Raw genomic sequence first — 19975 nt, 5'->3', positions numbered from 1 at the left:
TTTTGACATGGGCTAACTATCCGTACTACGTCAGGTGGGGAAAAAAGGTAGTCATCCATTAACACTATAAGTGTGTGTTCTATATGTACATGTGCATTTAAAAAAAAACCCTGGAAAGATACACAGCATAAGTTTAACAGTGGTTTCTCTGGGTGGTTGGACTAAGGGGTTTTTAAAAAATCTTTTAAATATTTTTTGGTATTATCTTTTTATTTCCCTTTTCTTTTTATTATAATAAACATATTATTATTATTATTTTTTCTTTGGCCATGCTACGCACCTTTTGGGATCTTAGTTCCCCAACTAGGAATCGGACCTGGGCCCCTGGCAGTGACAGCACCGAGTCTTAACCACTGGACCGCTAGGGAATTCCCAATAAACATATTATCTTGATGATGCGAGAAAATAAAGCTTTAGTGCTTAAAAAAAAAATAAATAAACTGCCATTGTGATCTATAAACCAACCCCTTATCAGTTAAGCTGAGGACTCAGTTGTCCTGGGTCTGAACCACCCTGTGTTTCTTCATAAGACTGAGCTGTTGGCAAGGGGACCTAGCGCAGGGATCATGGTGTTTCCACGTGGCTCAGGGCACTCAGGGGGCCTGTATATCCTGAGTGATCCGACTCCAGGGCTTCACAAACTTCAAAACAGATCATACCTACTTCCTTTATATAAAACTCTCATTACACGCTAGCACATTAAGGCAGGCGGTATGAAGAAGGCACGTGCTTTCAAGTCAGACAGACAGTATCTCCTTGGTTTTCTCATTTGTAAGACGGGGAAAACAATGCCTTGCAGAAGTGTTGCCGGGACTGAATAATGCAAAGTCTGCAGAGCACCCAGCACACAGACAGTGCTAAACCACGGTAGCTACTACTGCTGCCCTACGTCCAGATCAAACATAACAAAAGCCAAATTAAGCAACAGAGTAACAAGCAAGGAACACTTTATTGTACGCACATTCTCAAAAAAACCACAAAAACAGAACCCGCAAATAGAAGCAAAGAACAAAGTTTTCTAGCTGTCTGGGACACGCAGGGTACCCTATCTTATAGAAACATAGCTAGTACAAGACAAAATGTACTAATCAACATTGCCCTTTGCTTCCCCAGTCAAAAAAGCCTCTAGAGAAAAACACTTTAAATTGTATTCTAATATAAATTTGTTGCACAATTAAACTTCAGCTTACTCAAAGAGTCACTGTATAGTAAATAGCAGAAAATAGAGTAGGCATTCAATAATCTGCTCACAATTAACAATTAAGCAATAGACACTTGAATAAATATAGCATGTATTACTTGTTAAACGTCACATTTATAATGAGGAGATGGTTTATCATTAATAGTAACGGGTTTCTTACATTTAAGGAGATACCAGGTCCAGTAACGGAAGTAGGACGCAATGTAATGAAAACTGATTTTAGGGCTTCCCTGGTGGCGCAGTGGTTGAGAGTCCGCCTGCCGATGCAGGGGACACGGGTTCGTGCCCCGGTCCGGGAAGATCCCACATGCCGCGGAGCGGCTAGGCCCGTGAGCCATGGCCGCTGAGCCTGCGTGTCCGGAGCCTGTGCTCCGCAACGGGAGAGGCCACACAGTGCGAGGCCCGCGTACCGCAAAAAAAAAAAAAAAAGAAAACTGATTTTAGAAAATATCTCCTTGGGTCTGAGCCACTATGGTATTTATTCCATACTTAGGCCTGTTTCAACAGTTTAAAAATGTAGGTATTAACAAACTGAATGCTTCAGGGGGAGAACAAAGTGACACCATCTTCTAGAGCAATATGTTTTGTTTATATCCTCTAGGCAGCAGGATAGAACTAGGGCATAGTAAACAGAGATTTACAATGTAATGAATAATCTGTTTCCATCTCATGCTATAAGGGCATATTCCTATCACCTGCCCTAATAAAGAGCAATTTTAGAACATGTTTAGAATGAAGAATTGGCAAGTCCTGATCACAAACATACTAGATCTAAACAGAAGGATATTCTCTAACGTTCTGTACTTTGTGATCCCTAATTGCAACTCAGCGTGAGTGTTCAGGAATGGAAAAGCCGGTAAACCCTTACTCAAAGAACTATGTTAAGTGACCCGTTTAAAGAGTAACGCAGTCAAAATAAGGCAATAACTAGAAGTCTAGCTGTACTCTATGTGCCCAGTCGCTAAAATTGTGAAAATAATTGTCACCCACCTTTATAAAAAATATTACCCCATTTGCTACCTAGTGTGTGATAGAGACAAGGCAAGCCTGCCACGTGCGTTTCAAAAAAAAAAAAGAAACTGGTAATAAGCTCTGGTGGAGAAAAAATACACTGAAACATTCTCCTTTCCCTTTCTGGATACCCTGCTCCAATTCTTCCTCACACAGACCTTTCCTCCTTGACTTAGGTTAACCCCTTAGGAAGCGCTGTATCAGCCTTATATTCTCTATGAAACACTGAGTTTTTCATTAAGGATTTTTTAAAATAAAAAAAGTCTCAAAGCTAAGGCATATTCTCAGCAGCTGCGAAACTCTGCTCAGTCTACCACAGGCATCATAAAATCACATTTTACAGAGGTTAAAGGAAAGCAAAACCGCAGTTCGGCACCCTTCAACATGGCAAGGGATCGATCATATTCTATTTTCCTTGCAGGACTTCAGAAAATCCCCAGGATGGCACCTTTGAATGAGCTGAACCATTGACTAAACCAAGCTAACATTCAACACTGCCATTCAAGTTACCATCATTCAAACTTTCTTCTGGATTATGTTAGTAACAGACATTAGGCAAAGGGCCTAGTAAAAAGTTTTAAAGAAAACATCTTTTTCAGGTGATATAACACAAAGCTTACAAGGAGCAACAAAGTCGACTGCTACTGCAGATCATTCTAGAACATGATGTGCCTGACCCCCTCTCCTTATTTGTGCCACTTGGCCATTAAGACATCTTAGTTTAACTCCCTGTCTTAAACTATTATTAAAAAAAACTCATACAGAGTGAAGTAAGTCAGAAAGAGAAACACAAATACCGTATGCTAACACATATATATGGAGGAATCTAAAAAAAAAAAAAAGGTTCTGATGAACCTAGGGGCAGGACAGGAATAAAGACGCAGACGTAGAGAATGGACTTGAGGACACGGGGAGGGGGAAGGGTAAGCTGGGACAAAGTGAAAGAGTCGCACTGACATATATACACTATCAAATGTAAAACAGATAGCTAGTGGGAAGCAGCCTCATAGCACAGGGAGATCAGCTCGGTGCTTTGTGACCACCTAGAGGGGTGGGATAAGGAGGGTGGGAGGGAGGCTCAAGAGGGAGGGGACACATGTATATGTACAGCTGATTCACTTTATTATACAGCAGAAACTAACACACCATTGTAAAGCAATTATACTCCAATAAAGATGTTAGAAAAAACATTTTAATTAACAGCTGTTATTTTAAAATATTTAGTCCCTTAGTTATATCATACACAACGATGTTGTCTTGATATGATCCCCCAAAAGCGATGCAGTAGTTTTTTTCAATATCCATTAGTAAGACTAACAAAAATACTTTTGCTATCTATTTTAAAATCTGTCCTTAAAAAAAGTTGACTTCTCTCCACTCACTTCCATAGCCCTAAAGTAACAGATACATGTTTTGCTGTTAAAAACAAATAGATACTTGAATATTAAGAGACAGGCTCCCCATTCCCTACCTCTGCCCCATCCTGGTACTAAGTCGCCGAAAACTTTTAAAATGCCGTTTGATACAACAGATTTTCCTAATTGTTATGAAAGTAATTTACAAGTTAGGGATTACTGTGCAGGACCTGGTTAAGAGTTACTGCTCTGGATTACCGATTTCCTTCTATGAAATAAGTTATAACTAAAAGTCAACCTAGTTTAAAAAGCTTTGGAGTCCTTTTCTGAGGTGTCTGTTAAATTGCCACAGTATCACAGGGGCTCATCTTGGAACTGCAAATAGATTGTGTCTTTTAGGAGGACTGGGCTGTTCCATGGAATGGGCTGATCACATCCCATCACAGTCATGCTGGTAGCTGGGTTTTCCATTAGTCATCACTGACTGCAATCAGAAAAAGTCAGGCGGCTCGTGTGAGTCCCGTGTTAACAGCACCATAGAAACGTCTCGTCCTCAGAGCACATTTGGGGGAAAGGGAAGAGTGCGGACTGCCTTGGTTAGTATAGAAACTGTACAGCTCACTTAGTGACAATCTGAGAGTTCGCCCACGGCATGCTGGCTGGGACGAGAAACAACTGAAATGGGCCACACACTAAGAGCAGACGTGGCACTACCTGGAGAGGACAGATATTGTTAAGAGGTTTCTCAGTGACGAGGCGTAGAGAATATTCACAGACTGCCAGCAGATGAGGAGAATCTCTGGGCTCCTAAGTCCCACTGCAGCCCCCAAGGGAGAGAACAAGCCCTCCTCCCCTGACCCCTGCTCTGCCTGCAGAGAAGCATGGGAGCCCCTGCGGGCCCAGCAGGTCTGGGGGGAAGTGTGTTTGTAGTTGGAACTGCCTGAAGAAAGTTCTAGGCTTTAACTCTTCCGTTCAGTATTTTTCCTCCGAAACTCTCGCGTGCTAAATTACTGCCTCAGCACACGTCAGCTCACCACGCCCGAGGACGTCTCGCTGGAGTAACTCCATTCCTTGGGGACCCGCTACATCCCACGGGTAGTTCCACAAAGGCCCCAAAACACACCTTTAAATTTTTTTTTTCTTTTTAAAAACGTTGATTTGGTTTTTAGTGGCTGCTGTCCATCCACGTGATAGTGACTGTGGAGCTACAGGGAAGCATCCTGTTTGGTGAAGGCTGCTGCTGGGAAGGTGCAGACCCCGCCCGGCTCCTGGATCAATGTGGAGAAAACCCAGTCGCCAGGCTGCAGCCCACCACGGGCGTCATGTCCCAAATCTGCAAGAGAAGGGGGAGGCCTGGAGACGCGGCACCGGTCACGTGGCCCCCCAGGAGGCGCTGCTGGCGCTGAGAACAGACAGCTGTTACACTCTCAAAGGGGCCAACATAACTCATGCTCTTCTTTCCCTACAAAACCTTCTCGAGATTTACACAGCGACGAAACAACGTGGTCAGCTAAAATGTGAAAAAAGCTTATAAGCAGTATCTCTCTCGACACCTGCAAATTACATCACAATGATGTTTTACTATAAATTTACTTTTATTTTTAATAAAAAGCCCACTGGGGAAAAGCCCTTCTTTTTTTATTATGAAATAAACTATGTCATAGTTTTACAACTCAAGAGTGGTACTAAGGATAAAACACTTACTTTCAGTTTCTGCGTTAGCCACCCAGGGATTTAATAAAAAAGCGTGTGGTTATTTCTTCTACGTGGGAAGCCTTCTGCCCAGGATGAAGGGATCAATAGCCAGGGAAGGAGTGATCAGAGAAAGGGGTCAGCTAAGGCCAGGCAGTGGGAGGGGAGGACCCTGGGGCTGGCTCAGTGCAGACAGTGACAGAGGTGTGCCAGGCCCTCACTGGCTCACCTGGAGAGACCGACGTGGCCGAGGGACACACCACCAAGGGCGTGGAAACTCACAAACATGCAGTTCGTTTCCAGGTTTCCACGTGGCTATAGGTTGTTCATCAAAAGGCAAGGCGAGCTTGCCAATCAGAAGTGCCTTATGCACATTCATAGCATGACGGTGGAGCAATCTACACTGAGGTGCTAATTGGCAGGTTACCTTCACCACGCGATCGGTCCCACAGGTCACCATCAGGCCCCTAGCAACATCCATGGACATGTGGGAGATGTTATGCTTTCCTTCGTGAAAGGTTGCTAGAGAAGTCCGACTAACAGAGAGAAAAGAGACCATTTAAACTCACCCCACTGTTTCTAGAGCCAAGGGATGAATTTTCTTAGCAACAGAGAGGAAATACGATAACAGCGTCAAAATTCGCTCCTAAAAATGTGGCTGCAGTTTTGAAAACTATAATTAAAGGATGATGGAAAGCATGATAAGTTGCAAGACTGTTTTATAAAAGATTTTCTAAAACTCCCAAAATAACTAAATTTTTTTTCTTCCTTTTTTTTTTTTTAGCGGAGAGGCTGGTACCTTCCTAGACATAAGGACAAGACTACACTGCATGAGATCCCAGGCTGCAGGCTCCCCCGGAACCCTGGTGTGAGAAGCAGAGCTCCTGCGCACGTTGACCCTCAGTCTGCTCCACAGCCCGCAGCAGCCCAGGCCCCACCTCCAGCTCCCTGACCGACACCAGTGGTGCCGCACTAGCTTTCCTACGTGGGCTTCCCCCAAGGTGTGTCCGTCTGCTACTTTCAAAGATGATTCACCGGATTCCCCGCTGGCACAGTGGTTAAGAATCCGCCTGCCGATGCAGGGGACACGGGTTTGAGCCCTGGTCTGGGAAGATCCCACATGCCACGGAGCAACTAAGCCCGTGCGTCACAACTACTGAGCTGCGTGCTGCAACTACTGAAGCCCGCACACCTAGAGCCCGTGCTCCGCAACAAGAGAAGCCACCGCAATGAGAAGCCTGCCCACCGCAACAAACAGTAGCCCCCGCTAGCCGCAACTAGCAAAAGCCCGCGCGCAGCAACGAAGACGCAATGCGGCCAAAAATAAATAAAAATAAAAGAAAGGAGCAAAATAAAATGCTGGTTCTGTCCAAATGGATCTGCCTGAGTCAGGAGAGAATGGAGGACAGACAGATATGTCTTACACACAAATAGTTATTTAAGAACAGATTGCTAGGTCAGATTGTTGTGGAAGAGAGAACAGGGGTCTCCGGAGTTTTCCCACAAATAAAATTTCCATGCGTGTGTGCGCACAGGTGGAAGCCAGGGTGCTTCTGTAGAGTGCCAGTTCAGCCACCCATCAGTGTGCACACGGCCTTGACCCTCACAGCATCGCGAGTGGTGCAGGGGCTCCCGGCCAGACTGGTCTTAGCAGCATCATTTCTCACAGTGTTTGGGAGAAACTTGTCTTAAGTCATAAAGCTAGGGCAGAATCCTCTCTTTAGAAACTGTTTATGAAAGGGATAAACGAGTGGGCAGGAATACAGGTGATCCTGAACAACACGCTTTCAACGGCGTGGGTCCGCTTATACCCAGAGTTTTTTCAACGGTAAATACCACAGCACGACGTGATCCGCAGAACCGTGGATAGGAAGGGCCAACTCTTTTTACACCCAAGTTACCCACTACACGGAGGGCTGCACCTCTGACCCTCGCGTTGTTCAAGGGTCAACCATGTATCTGTATCATTTCTCGGGCTCTCCCACTGCAGATGGACACACAAAAAGATAAAGATAAGCGAACACTCACTCCTCGTCCTTGATGGAGTCATAGCAGGAATCGCAGACGCGGACCTGGAACTCAAAGCCCATGACAGGGTAGCTGGAGCGCTTGGTGCTGCACTTCCCACAGACAGCCTGCCCACACTTCCTGCAGTGATGCTTCGGGGACCAGGAGGAGGAAAAGGAGGAGTTTACCTTTTGCTTTAATGCCCGTGGCCTCACTTCAGAGTAGGGGAAATGGGATTGGGACAATGTGCCTCGAATTATAATCACCCCCAATTCAATGTATCACTAAACACGCCAAAGGCAGACAATATCAACAGCCGTTGAGGATTTCCAAATACCTTTGCTTTGTTATTGGTTAAATACTAGTTTTTATTCATTCATATTATCTGCCTAGGCGACCATAAACAACACTGCAAAGACCAAGTTCAAGCTCATTCAGGAACCCAAATGGCTAGAGACTTCAGGAGGGAAAAATGTATTCCTATTACAGAGAAAAGTTTTGATATAAAGTTTTACATGTAATTTGCCCTCATTAAGAAACAGATAACCATAATCATGTTGTACTATTTCTTTTAATCTTTCAAATTGTGATTCTGGAAATAAGCACGAAGAACATTCCAAAATAGCCCAGTTATTATTACTAACTTTAACATATATTTTTAAACCACTAAAAGCCTTGCGATCCACACCTTTCCTCTCTCTACCACTAGTTGTTAACTCATAAGATTAAAATTAATTCTTCATGTTTCCTTTGAAGTAGAGACTACTTCACACATCAGTTACCACCAGACATGCGTCGCGAAAACTAGGCCAAGGCTGCAATGTGGGTGCTACTTCCGAGCATTAGAATGTTACGAATGCTGAAACAATTCCTGCACTGCCTGCCAGTCTCATACCTGACCTTGCTGTAGAGTAGCTTCATAAGCAAAGTCAAAGAAAGTTTATTAACACACACAAACTTTCCGTCAGTCCCTTAGAGAGGTGCGACCAGTAATAAAAGGAATAAAATTGGCATTCTTTTTTACTTCACCTGCACAAATTCATATTCAATCTGAATGAGCGGCTACCTTCAAGGCTACTGTAGAACTATGTTTTTTGTAGAACTTTAGTGTTACGTGACTACCCAGTGGTAAGCGCTTCCTTGAAATCTGTAGGCTATTTGGGACATGTATCGACAAATTAAAAAAGATAAAAAACAGTACGTACTTGAAACATGCTTAACAGAAATGCTCCAGGTACACTTACGTGGAACCATTTATGAATAATCTAAAATTCCTGGTGTCAGAGTATTCCAGTGGGGGCTAATCTGTTACTTGTTGTCTGTTTGTGCAAACATTAGGCTTAGACGCCCTAGTTCATTCTGATTTTGTGCTGGGCTAGTACAAACACTGACTTTAACAAGTAATAGTCCTAAACTCAGAACTCTTTCACCTGTTGACGAATGGGCTCCCAGGGTTTTCTGTGCGTCCCGGCTTTTCCAGTGCAGGACAAGCAGTGGCATAGTCTGCTAACAGTCTCACTATTACCCGGGAAGGGCCCTGCTCATGGTCAGTCACACAATGATGGTGACACCACAAGGGTAGGAATCAACAGCATTTAGAGGGAAAAGTGCGATTCCAAACAAAATGACAGATTAATCATATAAATAACAAAACACAGAATTAACCCAGTGATGACTCGATGTTGGCTACTCACCTGTCTCAACCCCAGTGTCTTCGTGTCCCACATCTGCTTTATATTCCAGAAAAAGGGCTGCTCACATTTCTGACAAGAATCACTTTCTAACCACTGAGGAGCCTGGGGGAGGAGAAAGTGAAACCCAACATGTGAGCATCTGCCTGTTTACCCTGAGTTGTCAGAAATTAATACAACAGTTCCAGACCTTGGTGGGGTTATCCTTTTTTCAAACTCTTCAATATATTATAGCTGTTGCCATATTCAGTATTATGTTTGTGTTTTGAATCATCTTTATCATTTTTGCCATGTTTTCAGGATTGTTCATTTTTAATCTATCGATAGGAGGGAGTAGTTCATTTTGCATTATGAACTCTTAAGAGTTGTCTTCATACACTTCTGTTTTATGCCCAAAGTTTTTAAAGTTGTTTGATAACTATATCCAGTTGAGCAAAAACCTTTCTTGCAGAACCTGACGAACTACCACTTGGGAAGGCTTGTGGGGTCACAAGGTGACCAACAGGAGATCTTCAGGGCGCGGCATCGTGTCAGACAGATGGGCTGCCCCGCCCCCATTCCCAGCTCCCGGGAGTGGTGCCCGCACAGCCAGCCTGTGGACCCCCATTCGAGCAGTGATCTCTCTGCACTGCAATTCTTTTTTTTTTTTTTTTTTTTTTTTTGCGGTACACGGGTCTCTCACTGTTGTGGCCTCTCCTGTCGTGGAGCACAGGCTCCGGACGCGCAGGCTCAGCGCCATGGCTCGCGGGCCTAGCCGTTCCGTGGCATGTGGGATCTTCCCGGACTGGGGCACGAACCCGCGTCCCCTGCATCGGCAGGCGGACTCTCAACCACTGCGCCACCAGGGAAGCCCTGCACTGCAATTCTTTATGCACATTTCCTCCCCCCAGCCCCTTCGACTAACCTATGAATTATTCACTGGTCTTTTCATCTTTAAATACCTTCAGCCTGTCACAGGGTAGGCGCTCAATGAATTTTTGTTGAAACAGAGCAATTAGGCCTCAAAATTACTTCACTGAGAACTTAGAAAATATTTCTCTAAACAAAACATTACAAGTTGTATTCGATTACAAGATGAACCTGCTAAAAGCCTGTTTAACCTCGTCATGTATCGTCATATATGTGCAGTAAAAATAGAAAATACTACTTGCATAAAATTAAACCAAAGGTCACGAAGTAAGAAATAATCTGTTCTTGATCTTGAAAGTTAACACTCAAGAAAAATGTATCTGATAAGAGGAGAGGATGGGAGAACCACAGGAAATGACCTACACTGATCCTTATAAAATATGCAGTGAAGATGGTCAGCTTCACAGAGATTCGAAAGGGGACTTTTGGTGGTTTAAAGAATGCGTTTCCCAACTTCTTTTTTTGTTTCCTATTTCATCAAAACTTTTGGCTTTCCTATTCCTTATTTTAGATAAGGCACTAGAAATATTTCTATATAGGACAGACATTACAAAGGTCTTTCTTTCAGGGGTTGGGGGGTAAGGCACTCACAAACAGAAAGAAGTGGGCTGAGACAGAGGAGAGGTTTCTTTAAATAACTGCGCTAATGTTGGAAATGGGAAGGGAGGACAGAAAGGGTGATAAAGAGATGCACACCTCCGTGAGGAAGAATACTACTTGATGTAGAATTAGTTGTTTCTGTGACCAGGGAAGAAAGAAGGTGGTTTGAAAACACTGCCTGTGAGGTGCGCTCATCTACTCTGCACTGATGTATAAAATAGTATCCATTCTGTGATCGACTAGCTCCAAATAAAGTTCTCATTTCAAGAGGATTCATTCTAATTCTTGTTACTTGCTCATTTATGTTTCATGCCTACTTCCAGAAAGGAGTCCCTTTGATTACAATCCGGCAGGGAGGTAGATCTGCTTCCAACCAGCCAGTGTGGTGGCCGACAGCCACTGTAGGCTGCGGACACTCCACAGTCAGTGTTTCCAGGTGACTCAGAAAGAAACTCCAGCAAACACTGTGGGGCTAGAGAATCTGGGATTAATCCTCTAGGCCTGTGCCTAAAGAAGTCCTACAAATTGTCCCAAACCCTAACTCAAGTTCAGAATCTAACGGATCGGAGGCGGCTTACTTTTGCACTAATATTTACTCAGCTGGTAGAAACAAAACAAAACAACAAAAAAACCCTAAAAAATCTACTAAAAATGCTGCATCTTTTTGACATAACTTTCTTTCCCACCAATACTGCCAACCATTGAGACAGAAGAGCTCATAGAGCAAAACGTATTACCAGCTGTGTGCTCGTGATTTGGGGTACTCTTCCATAAGTGACTACAAGGAAAAGAGTGACCCCCACAGGAATGACAGGACTGTCTTTTCTTTCCCTAGAGGCACAAATAAACTCCACACTCACATAACCTTGAAGGTAAGAACTCTGCTTCTACTTTCTACATCTGAAAGAACTTACCAAGGATGAGAATAGTGGATTGAAATCCAAGCGGTTAAACCCTTACAAGAGCCACTAGTAGCATCAGGCCCCAGTGGTCTCCTCCCTCACGATCCAGGGAACACAGAATAAGACTGAAAAACAACAGGCCGAGTCTAGGAAATAGAACAGTATACTAGCTGCCACTGTTGCATGTAACTAGCAGATGATAAATATAAAACGCAGTTCAAATAAATCTTTGCAAAGAAAGTATTACACATTCTGTAATATCGAGCCAATGTTCATATGTTTAATAACAAGTTACTCTAAGCCTTACCAAAAGATCTTTAGAAAATTCTAAAAGGGAAATTAACCAGCAGACATACAATCAAGACTTCCTCTATGACTTGTCTTACAAGGTCACTAAAAAAGTAGCAATCGGTACTTCTCCAGATGACGGACCGCACTTTATCATTTATACGGTAGTCTGTTTCCTTCACTAGATTACAAGCTTCTTGCAGGTATGGATCTATGTGTATAAAGCATGGTAATCATAAAGTCTGGAAGTGAGTAATACTGCTATTTCTTTTTTTTTTTATAAATTTGTTTTTATTTATTTATTATTTTTGGCTGTGTTGGGTCTTCATTGCTATGTGCAGGCTTTCTCTAGTTGCGGCGAGTGGGGTCTACTCTTCATTGTGGTGCGCGGGTTTCTCATTGCGGTGGCTTCTCTTGTTGTGGAGCACGGGTTCTAGAGCACACGGGCTTCAGTAAATGCGGCGCGTGGGCTCAGTAGTTGTGGCACATGGGCTTAGTTGCTCCACAGCATGTGGGATCTTCCCAGAGCAGGGCTCAAACCCGTGTCCCCTGCATTGGCAGGCAGATTCTTAACCACTGTGCCACCAGGGAAGCCCACTATTTCTTTTAAATAGACTGAACCCCTTTGATTACGTCCCTAGGGTATACTAAAGATGCGAGTTTATTCAGTGAGAATCAGACTCACAAGTAATTAGAGGCAACACAAAGCAGATGCATGCAGGGGTGGGTGGGAATGCTGCATTCATGCCTGGCGTCCACCACAGAGGTGTGCAGCATACTGACCTACACGCTGCGTAAAGGACGGCACCTGGAACACATCATGTGACATCATGCAATACAGTATGTACTGCAATGCAGTATCATTTATGATGCATATGCACCTAAGTTTCCAGACTTTAGGACCACCCTTTAGATGCTCAATAAATGTTTCTGAAGTTAAACCATAAGTCTTTAACACCCCTCACACTAAAATCTTCTCTGGAATCCAACTCCACTATCTACATCACAGGTTTTAAACGCCACTTGGAAAAGACAGATAAATACCTGTGCTGGCAGAGATGAGAATGGAAATCCTGCCTGGAAATCATCTGACATCTATAAAAAGCATTCAGAATGCACATATCCTTGACCCAAAGGGTCTATTTTCAGAAATTTGTCTGAAATAAATAATTGAACAATCACACAATGACAAGGTGAAAAATGTTCACTGCAGCATTCTTTAAAATAGAAAAAAAGACAGAGAGATTGCTTAGAGTGTCTGTCTAAAGAATTGGAAGAGACCTTAGAAGTCATCTCATTCAACTATTTCACTTTATGGGAGAAGGAATGGAGACTCAGGGAAATTAAGGCACTTAGAACTCAGGTCTCCTGAAAAGAACACTGTTGACATGGACTCAGTGGAACAGAAGTCAGTGGAAAATAAAAGCAGAGAACAGAGATATATTTTCCCAGAGGAGCTATGCCCCTGGTGCGCGTCTCGGGGACCCCAGGGCAGGTGTGCAACCTCGGAGCGCTTCCCCACAGTCACTCCCCTGCGCATGCCAGACCGTCTCCCGGGTCCTCTCCTTGCCCTTCTCTGTGAAAATCAGCCTAAATGCCCTGGCTGCGTATATCGCTTGTCCCTGTGGAAACTCTCCAATGAGTAGTGAATGCAGTGCAAAGTGACATGCAGGACCCTGTCAGCTGATAACCAGTAAGAGCTGGGACTGCCTGCACCTTGGCTGGCATCTCCGGTCACCGGGTAGAAAACCAAGAGGCAGGCTGTGGGAGCTCTCCTGGTCAGCCCTGCCTTGCCCTCTCTTACCTCCTCTCTGCTAACATCCATGTTCCACACTGCAATTCCGCCGTCTGAGGAACAGGAGACCAGCTGCCTCGTGAGCTGAAGGTAACACAGCGACTGCACCCTGTCACTGCAAACAGCACACACAACAGTTACGTGTCTCAATGTGGAAAACACAGACATCATCTTCATGCAGGCTCAAATCTCTCCCCTCGTTGGAATCAGCCACTGACATTTTATCATTGATGATCTGGATCCCAGTATAAACTTTAATTGGCATTCTATAACTTATTATACAGAATAATAGTTTCTATGAAATAAACACTACTAATCAGTCATTAAGAACTGCAGGTCAGAGTCTCCCACCAGCGGCCGGCAGGCGCCCTATTTGTGGGGAGATGCTAACTCCACGTTTTCCCACACTGCCATCTTGTTTATAGCAATACAATCTCACCTCAAGAAACAAGAAAAATCTCAAATAAACAATCTAACCCTACACTTAAAACAACTAGACAAAGAAGAACAAAGAAAACTCGAAGTCAGTAGAAGGAAAGAAATCATAAAGATCAGAGCAGAAATAAATGAAATAGAAAGGAAGAAAGCAATAGCAAAGATCAATAAAACTAAAAGCTGGTTCTTTGAGAAGATAAGCAAAACTGATAAACCCTTAGCCAGACTCATCAAGAAAAAAAGGGAGAGGACGAAAGCAATAAAATTAGAAATGAAAAAGGAGAAATCACAACTGACACTGCAGAAATGCAAAAGGATAATAAGAGACTACTATAAACAACTATATGCCTATAAAATGACAACCATGAAGAAATGGACAAATTCTTGGAAAGGTACAATTTTCCAAGACTGAACCAGGAAGAATTAGGAAATTTAAACAGACCTATCACAAGTAATGAAATTGAAACTGTAATTAAAAATCTTCCAACAAACAGAAGTCCAGGACCAGATAGCTTCACAGGTGAATTCTATCAAACATTTAGAGAAGAGCTAATACCGATCCTTCTCAAACTCTTCCAAAAAATTGCAGAGGGAGAAACACTCCCAAATTCATTCTACGAAGCCACCATCACCCTGATACCAAAACCAGAAAAAGATATCACACACACAAAAATTATAGACCAATATCACTGATGAACACAGATGCAAAAATCCTCAACAAAATACTAGCAAACAGAATCCAACAGCACATTAAAAGGATCATACGCCATGATCAAGTGGGATTTATCCCAGGGATGCAAGGATTCTTCAATATACAGAAATCAATCAATATGATCCACCATATGAACAAATTGAAGAAGAAAAACCGTATGATCATCTCAATAGATGCAGAAAAAGCTTCTGACAAAATTCAACACCCATTTATGATAAAAACTCTCCAGAAAATGGGCAGAGAGGGAACCTACCTCAACATAATAAAGGCCATATATGATAAACCCACAGCAAGCATCATTCTCAATGGTGAAAAACTGAAAGCATTTCCACTAAGATCAGGAACAAGACAAGGTTGCCCACTCCCACCACTCTTACTCAACATAGTTTTGGAAGTCCTAGCCACAGCAATCAGAGAAGAAAAAGACAAAAGAAATACAAATTGGAAAAGAAGAAGTAAAACTGTCACTGCTTGCAGATGACATGATACTATACATAGAAAACCCTAAAGATGCCACCAGAAAACTACTAGAACTAATCAGTGAATTTGGTAAGGTTGCAGGATACAAAATTAATGCACAGAAATCTCTTGCATTCCTATACACCAACAAGGAAAAATCAGAAAGAGAAATTAAGGAAACATTCCGATTTACCATTGCAACAAAACAAAATACCCAGGAATAAACCTGCCTAAGGAGGTGAAAGACTTGTACTCAGAAAACTATAAAACACTGAGGAAAGAAATCAAAGATGACATAAACAGATGGAGAAATATACCATGTCCTTGGATTGGAAGAATCAACATTGTGAAAATGACTATACTACCCAAAGCAATCTACAGATTCAGTGCAATTCCCTATCAAACTACCAATGGCACGGTAGTTACTACCAATGGACTAAGGAAGAAGAAAACCCTGGCCTCTATTTTTGCTACAGAACACCAGACACTCAGGCCTCACGGAAAAGCAGTTAGAAGCAGACTGAGAGAGCCCTATCAAACAGGGCTCACTGTCTGCTAAAAGGCGGGGTTTGGACAAAGTAGTCTCAGAATACGAACGCCTCCCCCGACCTGCCCCAGCTCAGATTCTTTCCCCACCCTCACAAACAGTCACGCACTGGTGGCCCTGGAGCAAGAGTGTGCGGCCTTTCCTTCCTCCGATGTCCCACATGATGATGCTGTTGTCAGAGGCTCCTGAGAAGAGTAACCGTTGAATAGGGTCCCACCAGAGGCAGGCGACACTACCTAGGCGTGAGAGAGGGAGGCTAAATGTAATTCTACATCAGGACATACACATCTGAGGCAGAAGACCGAACGAGGACCAGCTGAATCTTTAAGTAAAAATGTATTTTCATTGCACAAAAGGGCGTTCAACACTTTATCACGAGTCACAGAGAAGGCACAGCACATCCGCTGTCCCAAGCTACAAGATTAGGATTTTCAGTTGTATATCAAACTGCTTTGAACACAAATGTGTTTAAAGAAGATTTTCCCCGTCTATACCAAAAAATTATAAAATAGCTGTATATGAGGGTTAGTTCAGAAAAAGCTTTTGAAGAAAAAAAAATAGCTACCAATATCTAATGAGAAAAGGCAGTGAAGTTTTCTGTGGTTACCATATATAAGATTAAAATCTAGATTATTCTAGGGCTCTGGGACCTTGCAGGTGTCTTATCACAGGATGCCTATGTTTAAGAAAACTGAATTAAGTATCTCAGAGAAAAAAAAAGAGATGCATGTGTACCATACAATTATGCCAGAGAACTTAGGTAAAAAAATCCAAACCCTACATTTCACACTCTACATTGGCTAAACTTATTAAATTTGATATCCTTGGGAAAATCTTTCTTTCTACAGATTTCTCTTTCAACAGATCTCTTCATTGTTCCATTGACTGCTGCTTGCCTAGAAAAAAACTATTAATAAACTTAATAAAATTGAACCAGTCACACAAGCTAATAATATTTTTGGTGGGTATACAGAAAACTGATAAAGCCACATTCAAAACCAACCAACAGAGACTAGTTTCTCACAGAAGCTTAACGAAAGTGAAAAAAGAAGTATTGTGCAAAACTGGCTTCAGGGATCAACTTTGCAGAAATCCTGACCCTGTTTGATCCTATGCCCCATGCACTTCAGCTAGAGGCCTAATAGCAGACAAGCAAGGTCCTTCTACATGAACACTGCTAAGTAGTTATCAGAACACGCTCTGCCCTTAGCAACCCAGAGAATACTTAACAGCATGGGGATCATGAGACCATTAGTCATAAACAGAAAGTGGTTTCTGCCTGTGCTTTCCTGCCTAAATCTATTCAAACTTACTGTCCTTCTCTCTCCCTTTTCCCCTTCAAGGTCCCTGATCTGATAGACTCGGTTTTCCATAAATAGATTAGCTATGGAGGACATTTAACTTGTTACACTTAAAAACACTATTTTCATAAATAAGTCCATCATTAATTCCTTCAACAAACCCCCAATTCTTCGATGTGAACCAGATGGCCTCGGAGCTTCTAATTTGTGACTCAATATAGCCGATTGAGTTTTAAAGCCTTTCCACAAAGCCCAGCCAACTCACCACCCTACAGAAATAATAAAATTCCACCCAGTCATTCTTTTCCCGCCGTCCCTCCCCCGGGGATGTTTCCCAAGTAGAGACAGAACCAGCTCATACATTTCTTCTAATTGTACTCACCTACTACATCTTGCTTGGTGTCCTAGAAAGTGACAAATTTAAAACAGTAATAACAACATTCTTCCAAAGGTCTCACCATTTATAAGACATTTGAAAAGGTCTTCAAAAATAATTTAATTTCAAAGGTAAACAAAATAGAAAGTATTATCCACACAAGGAATCTAGAAGGGATTTGGACAACACGAAACTCTCCCCAACACCCTGCCTTCACTTAGTTTTCACTCTTTGAGACCTTTTGAGATTTAATCCCCCTATCTGGCCGATCGGACTGAAATCTGACAGATCATAAGGAGGTGATCATTCGTGAAACCACAGAGCTGAGAACTAAATCTGGATGCCCGAATTAGGTGAAAAACGGCGGTGATTATACAGCCTACCTTCATGTCCTTTAAGGGTGGTAATAACTGAACAGGAGCTCTGTTCAAGCTTCAGCAGGCTGATCTGTCCAGAACAGTCGCCGACAAAAGCATACTGAGTATCAAAGTCGTATCTGTGGAGACGCAGTCAAGGACGTATGACACAATCCACCTCAAAGTTATAAAGAAGAAAATGTGCATTCTAAAGAGAATATGCGACACACCTAAAACTACGAGAAAAAAAAGAAGTACCCAGCTGAAAATCACACAACGTGTAAATATTGAAGAAAAAGAACGTTTTAAGCTAGAATTATCAGGAAAATTAATATTCATTCATTCAACAAGAATTCACTGAGTAGCTGTTACTATTCCAACCAGTATCCTGGGAATTGGCAACAAAAAAGTTAAGAGCTGATGGAGAAGACAGACATAAAAACAAGTGACTATAAGCAAAGTATAACTAAGTGTTAAAAAGTAAAATGCTCAATAATGAAAACAGCCAAAAAGAACTGGAAGAAAACTGCTTTTCATGAAATATCTCTGGAAATGGTGTAAAACTGACAGCAAATATGGACATGAACCCATCCTTTTGGGGGGCCTAGATGATTTAGCATTAAGTGAAGAGGATGGTTTAAATTGCTGTGAAGTTTTAATTTTAATCATCCAAACGGCAGTCATTTGGGGTAGTAGTAAACTTTAAATTTAAACATATATTAACTATTGGCAACAACTCATTACTTTCTTGGTCGCTTTATGGCCATAGACATTTGTGGCAAATCAGTAGTTTACCCACAATAAGATAACTACTATTTTAATTCCAAAACATAGATCAAAAGGAGGACCACAGGCTGGGCCATGATTATGTGATTCGGTGCCATTTTCTATCAATCCAAACGAAAGCCAAACACATAACAGAAAAACTTATTTAGCACTCGATACACCTGAGTAGTCTTCCCTTGCTTGATTCTAAAGCATGTGGTACTATTTTAAATATCTCATGCTGTGCATTCATTTGTAAAACACATTTTTTTATAAAGGCTTTCAATGGAAGAAAAGAGTTTTACTACACCAGACGTCCAACTCTCAAAGAGAAACTACTGCGGGGCATTTGTCTGTTGCTGACAGCCTTGACCTTGCCATCACTAAGATACACAGCTACCACAGGCAGCCTTAGGCAAGAGGGAGCGCTACGTGAAACAAATCCCATAGAGCAGTAGAAAAATTTGAGAGCGGCAATTCTGTAACATTTGGGGCATCCTGAGGCAACTTTGAGAGTGTTATAAGGATTATGAACCCTCTCCAAACACACTGTAGCCCATTTATGAACTCCAGGGTCACAGACCCTTCTTATGTTCTCCTGTGGGGTCTGCAAAGAAACCATCACCAGAAGAGTCGTTCCTTTTTTCTTTCTTTCTTTCTACAACAGAAAGTCTTTTCTTTCACTTTGAAAAGCAAAGGAGTGAAGGGAGGGGTCTGCGCTAATGAGGTTTAGGTTTTCCGAGATTTTGTATTAAAACACCTAGAGCACATCCCAGCAGAGAAGAGCAATTCATTTAGCTATTATCTTTAATAAACCGACTTTATAGCAAAAAAGCAGAGATAGAAATTCTTAGATTTTATGTGAAATATGTAGGAATCGTACAGTCTTTGGATCTCAATCAGCAATTTCCAAGCAGATTCAGAACTAGCTGCTGAGACCGGGAGGCGCTGCAGGGAAGGATACTGCAGACACGAAGTCCAGGAGGTGGAGAAGTGCCTCCCGAGCATGTTCCCGCTGCGGGTGCACATCCAGCTGACACACTTGTCGTGGCCCGTGCTGATCACCCACTCTGTGGCCAGGCTGAAGATAATCGCGGTCACCCGGTTCTGATGGGCTGTGGGGACAGAACGGGAAAGTCTGCGCCCTTCAGGAAGAAACGTGACCTTTGGAGTCCAGTCTCCGTGGGTGTGAACTGAGGCTCCCCTTCTCCACTTGGTCGGCCTGCAGACTCACAGGCTCAGCAGTCCTATCCCGGAGATGCCCGCACTCCAAACAGGCTGCGGAGCATCTGCCCGCCCCAACCCAAGATCTATCGCAGGCTCTCCGTGGCCCTGCCCTCTGCCTCCCTACGGGGAAGACCATCAAAAGCTACCAATCATTACAGAGTAAGGCTCAAGAGGGATTCAAATAATACATTAGAGAACTGATTAAAAAACACACATACAACTCTCAATGAATTCCATATGGAAAACAGCAGTCTTATCTCCACAGACTAGGTTTGTTTGTTTTTTATTGTCTATACCTTTAGTGTTTTGACTCTTTAGAAAACACTGGCATTGTAAAAAAAGGGCA

At 42.7% G+C, this 19975-nt stretch overlaps 1 protein-coding gene across 2 annotated transcripts in view; it reads right to left on the bottom strand.

Moving 5' to 3' along the window:
* Positions 1-930: 930 nt before the first annotated feature.
* The window catches only part of WDFY1 (WD repeat and FYVE domain containing 1), a 48537-nt gene continuing 29492 nt past the window's right edge, over positions 931-19975 (bottom strand). The window contains exons 5-12 of one of the 2 annotated variants that reach the window (XM_067740405.1): positions 19367-19517; positions 17665-17777; positions 15714-15840; positions 13461-13566; positions 8961-9062; positions 7288-7418; positions 5687-5795; positions 931-4900 (exon numbers count right to left, since the gene is read on the bottom strand). In XM_067740405.1, the coding sequence (XP_067596506.1) occupies positions 4841-4900; positions 5687-5795; positions 7288-7418; positions 8961-9062; positions 13461-13566; positions 15714-15840; positions 17665-17777; positions 19367-19517 (899 nt within the window). In that variant the 3' untranslated portion in view covers positions 931-4840. The remainder of the gene's footprint in view (positions 4901-5686; positions 5796-7287; positions 7419-8960; positions 9063-13460; positions 13567-15713; positions 15841-17664; positions 17778-19366; positions 19518-19975) is intronic. The other variant, XM_067740406.1, reaches the window with a different exon arrangement.

This window comes from Pseudorca crassidens, chromosome 6, assembly GCF_039906515.1.
Source record: "Pseudorca crassidens isolate mPseCra1 chromosome 6, mPseCra1.hap1, whole genome shotgun sequence".
Lineage (NCBI taxonomy): Eukaryota > Metazoa > Chordata > Mammalia > Artiodactyla > Delphinidae > Pseudorca > Pseudorca crassidens.
This window is presented reverse-complemented; position numbering and strand designations above follow the sequence as displayed.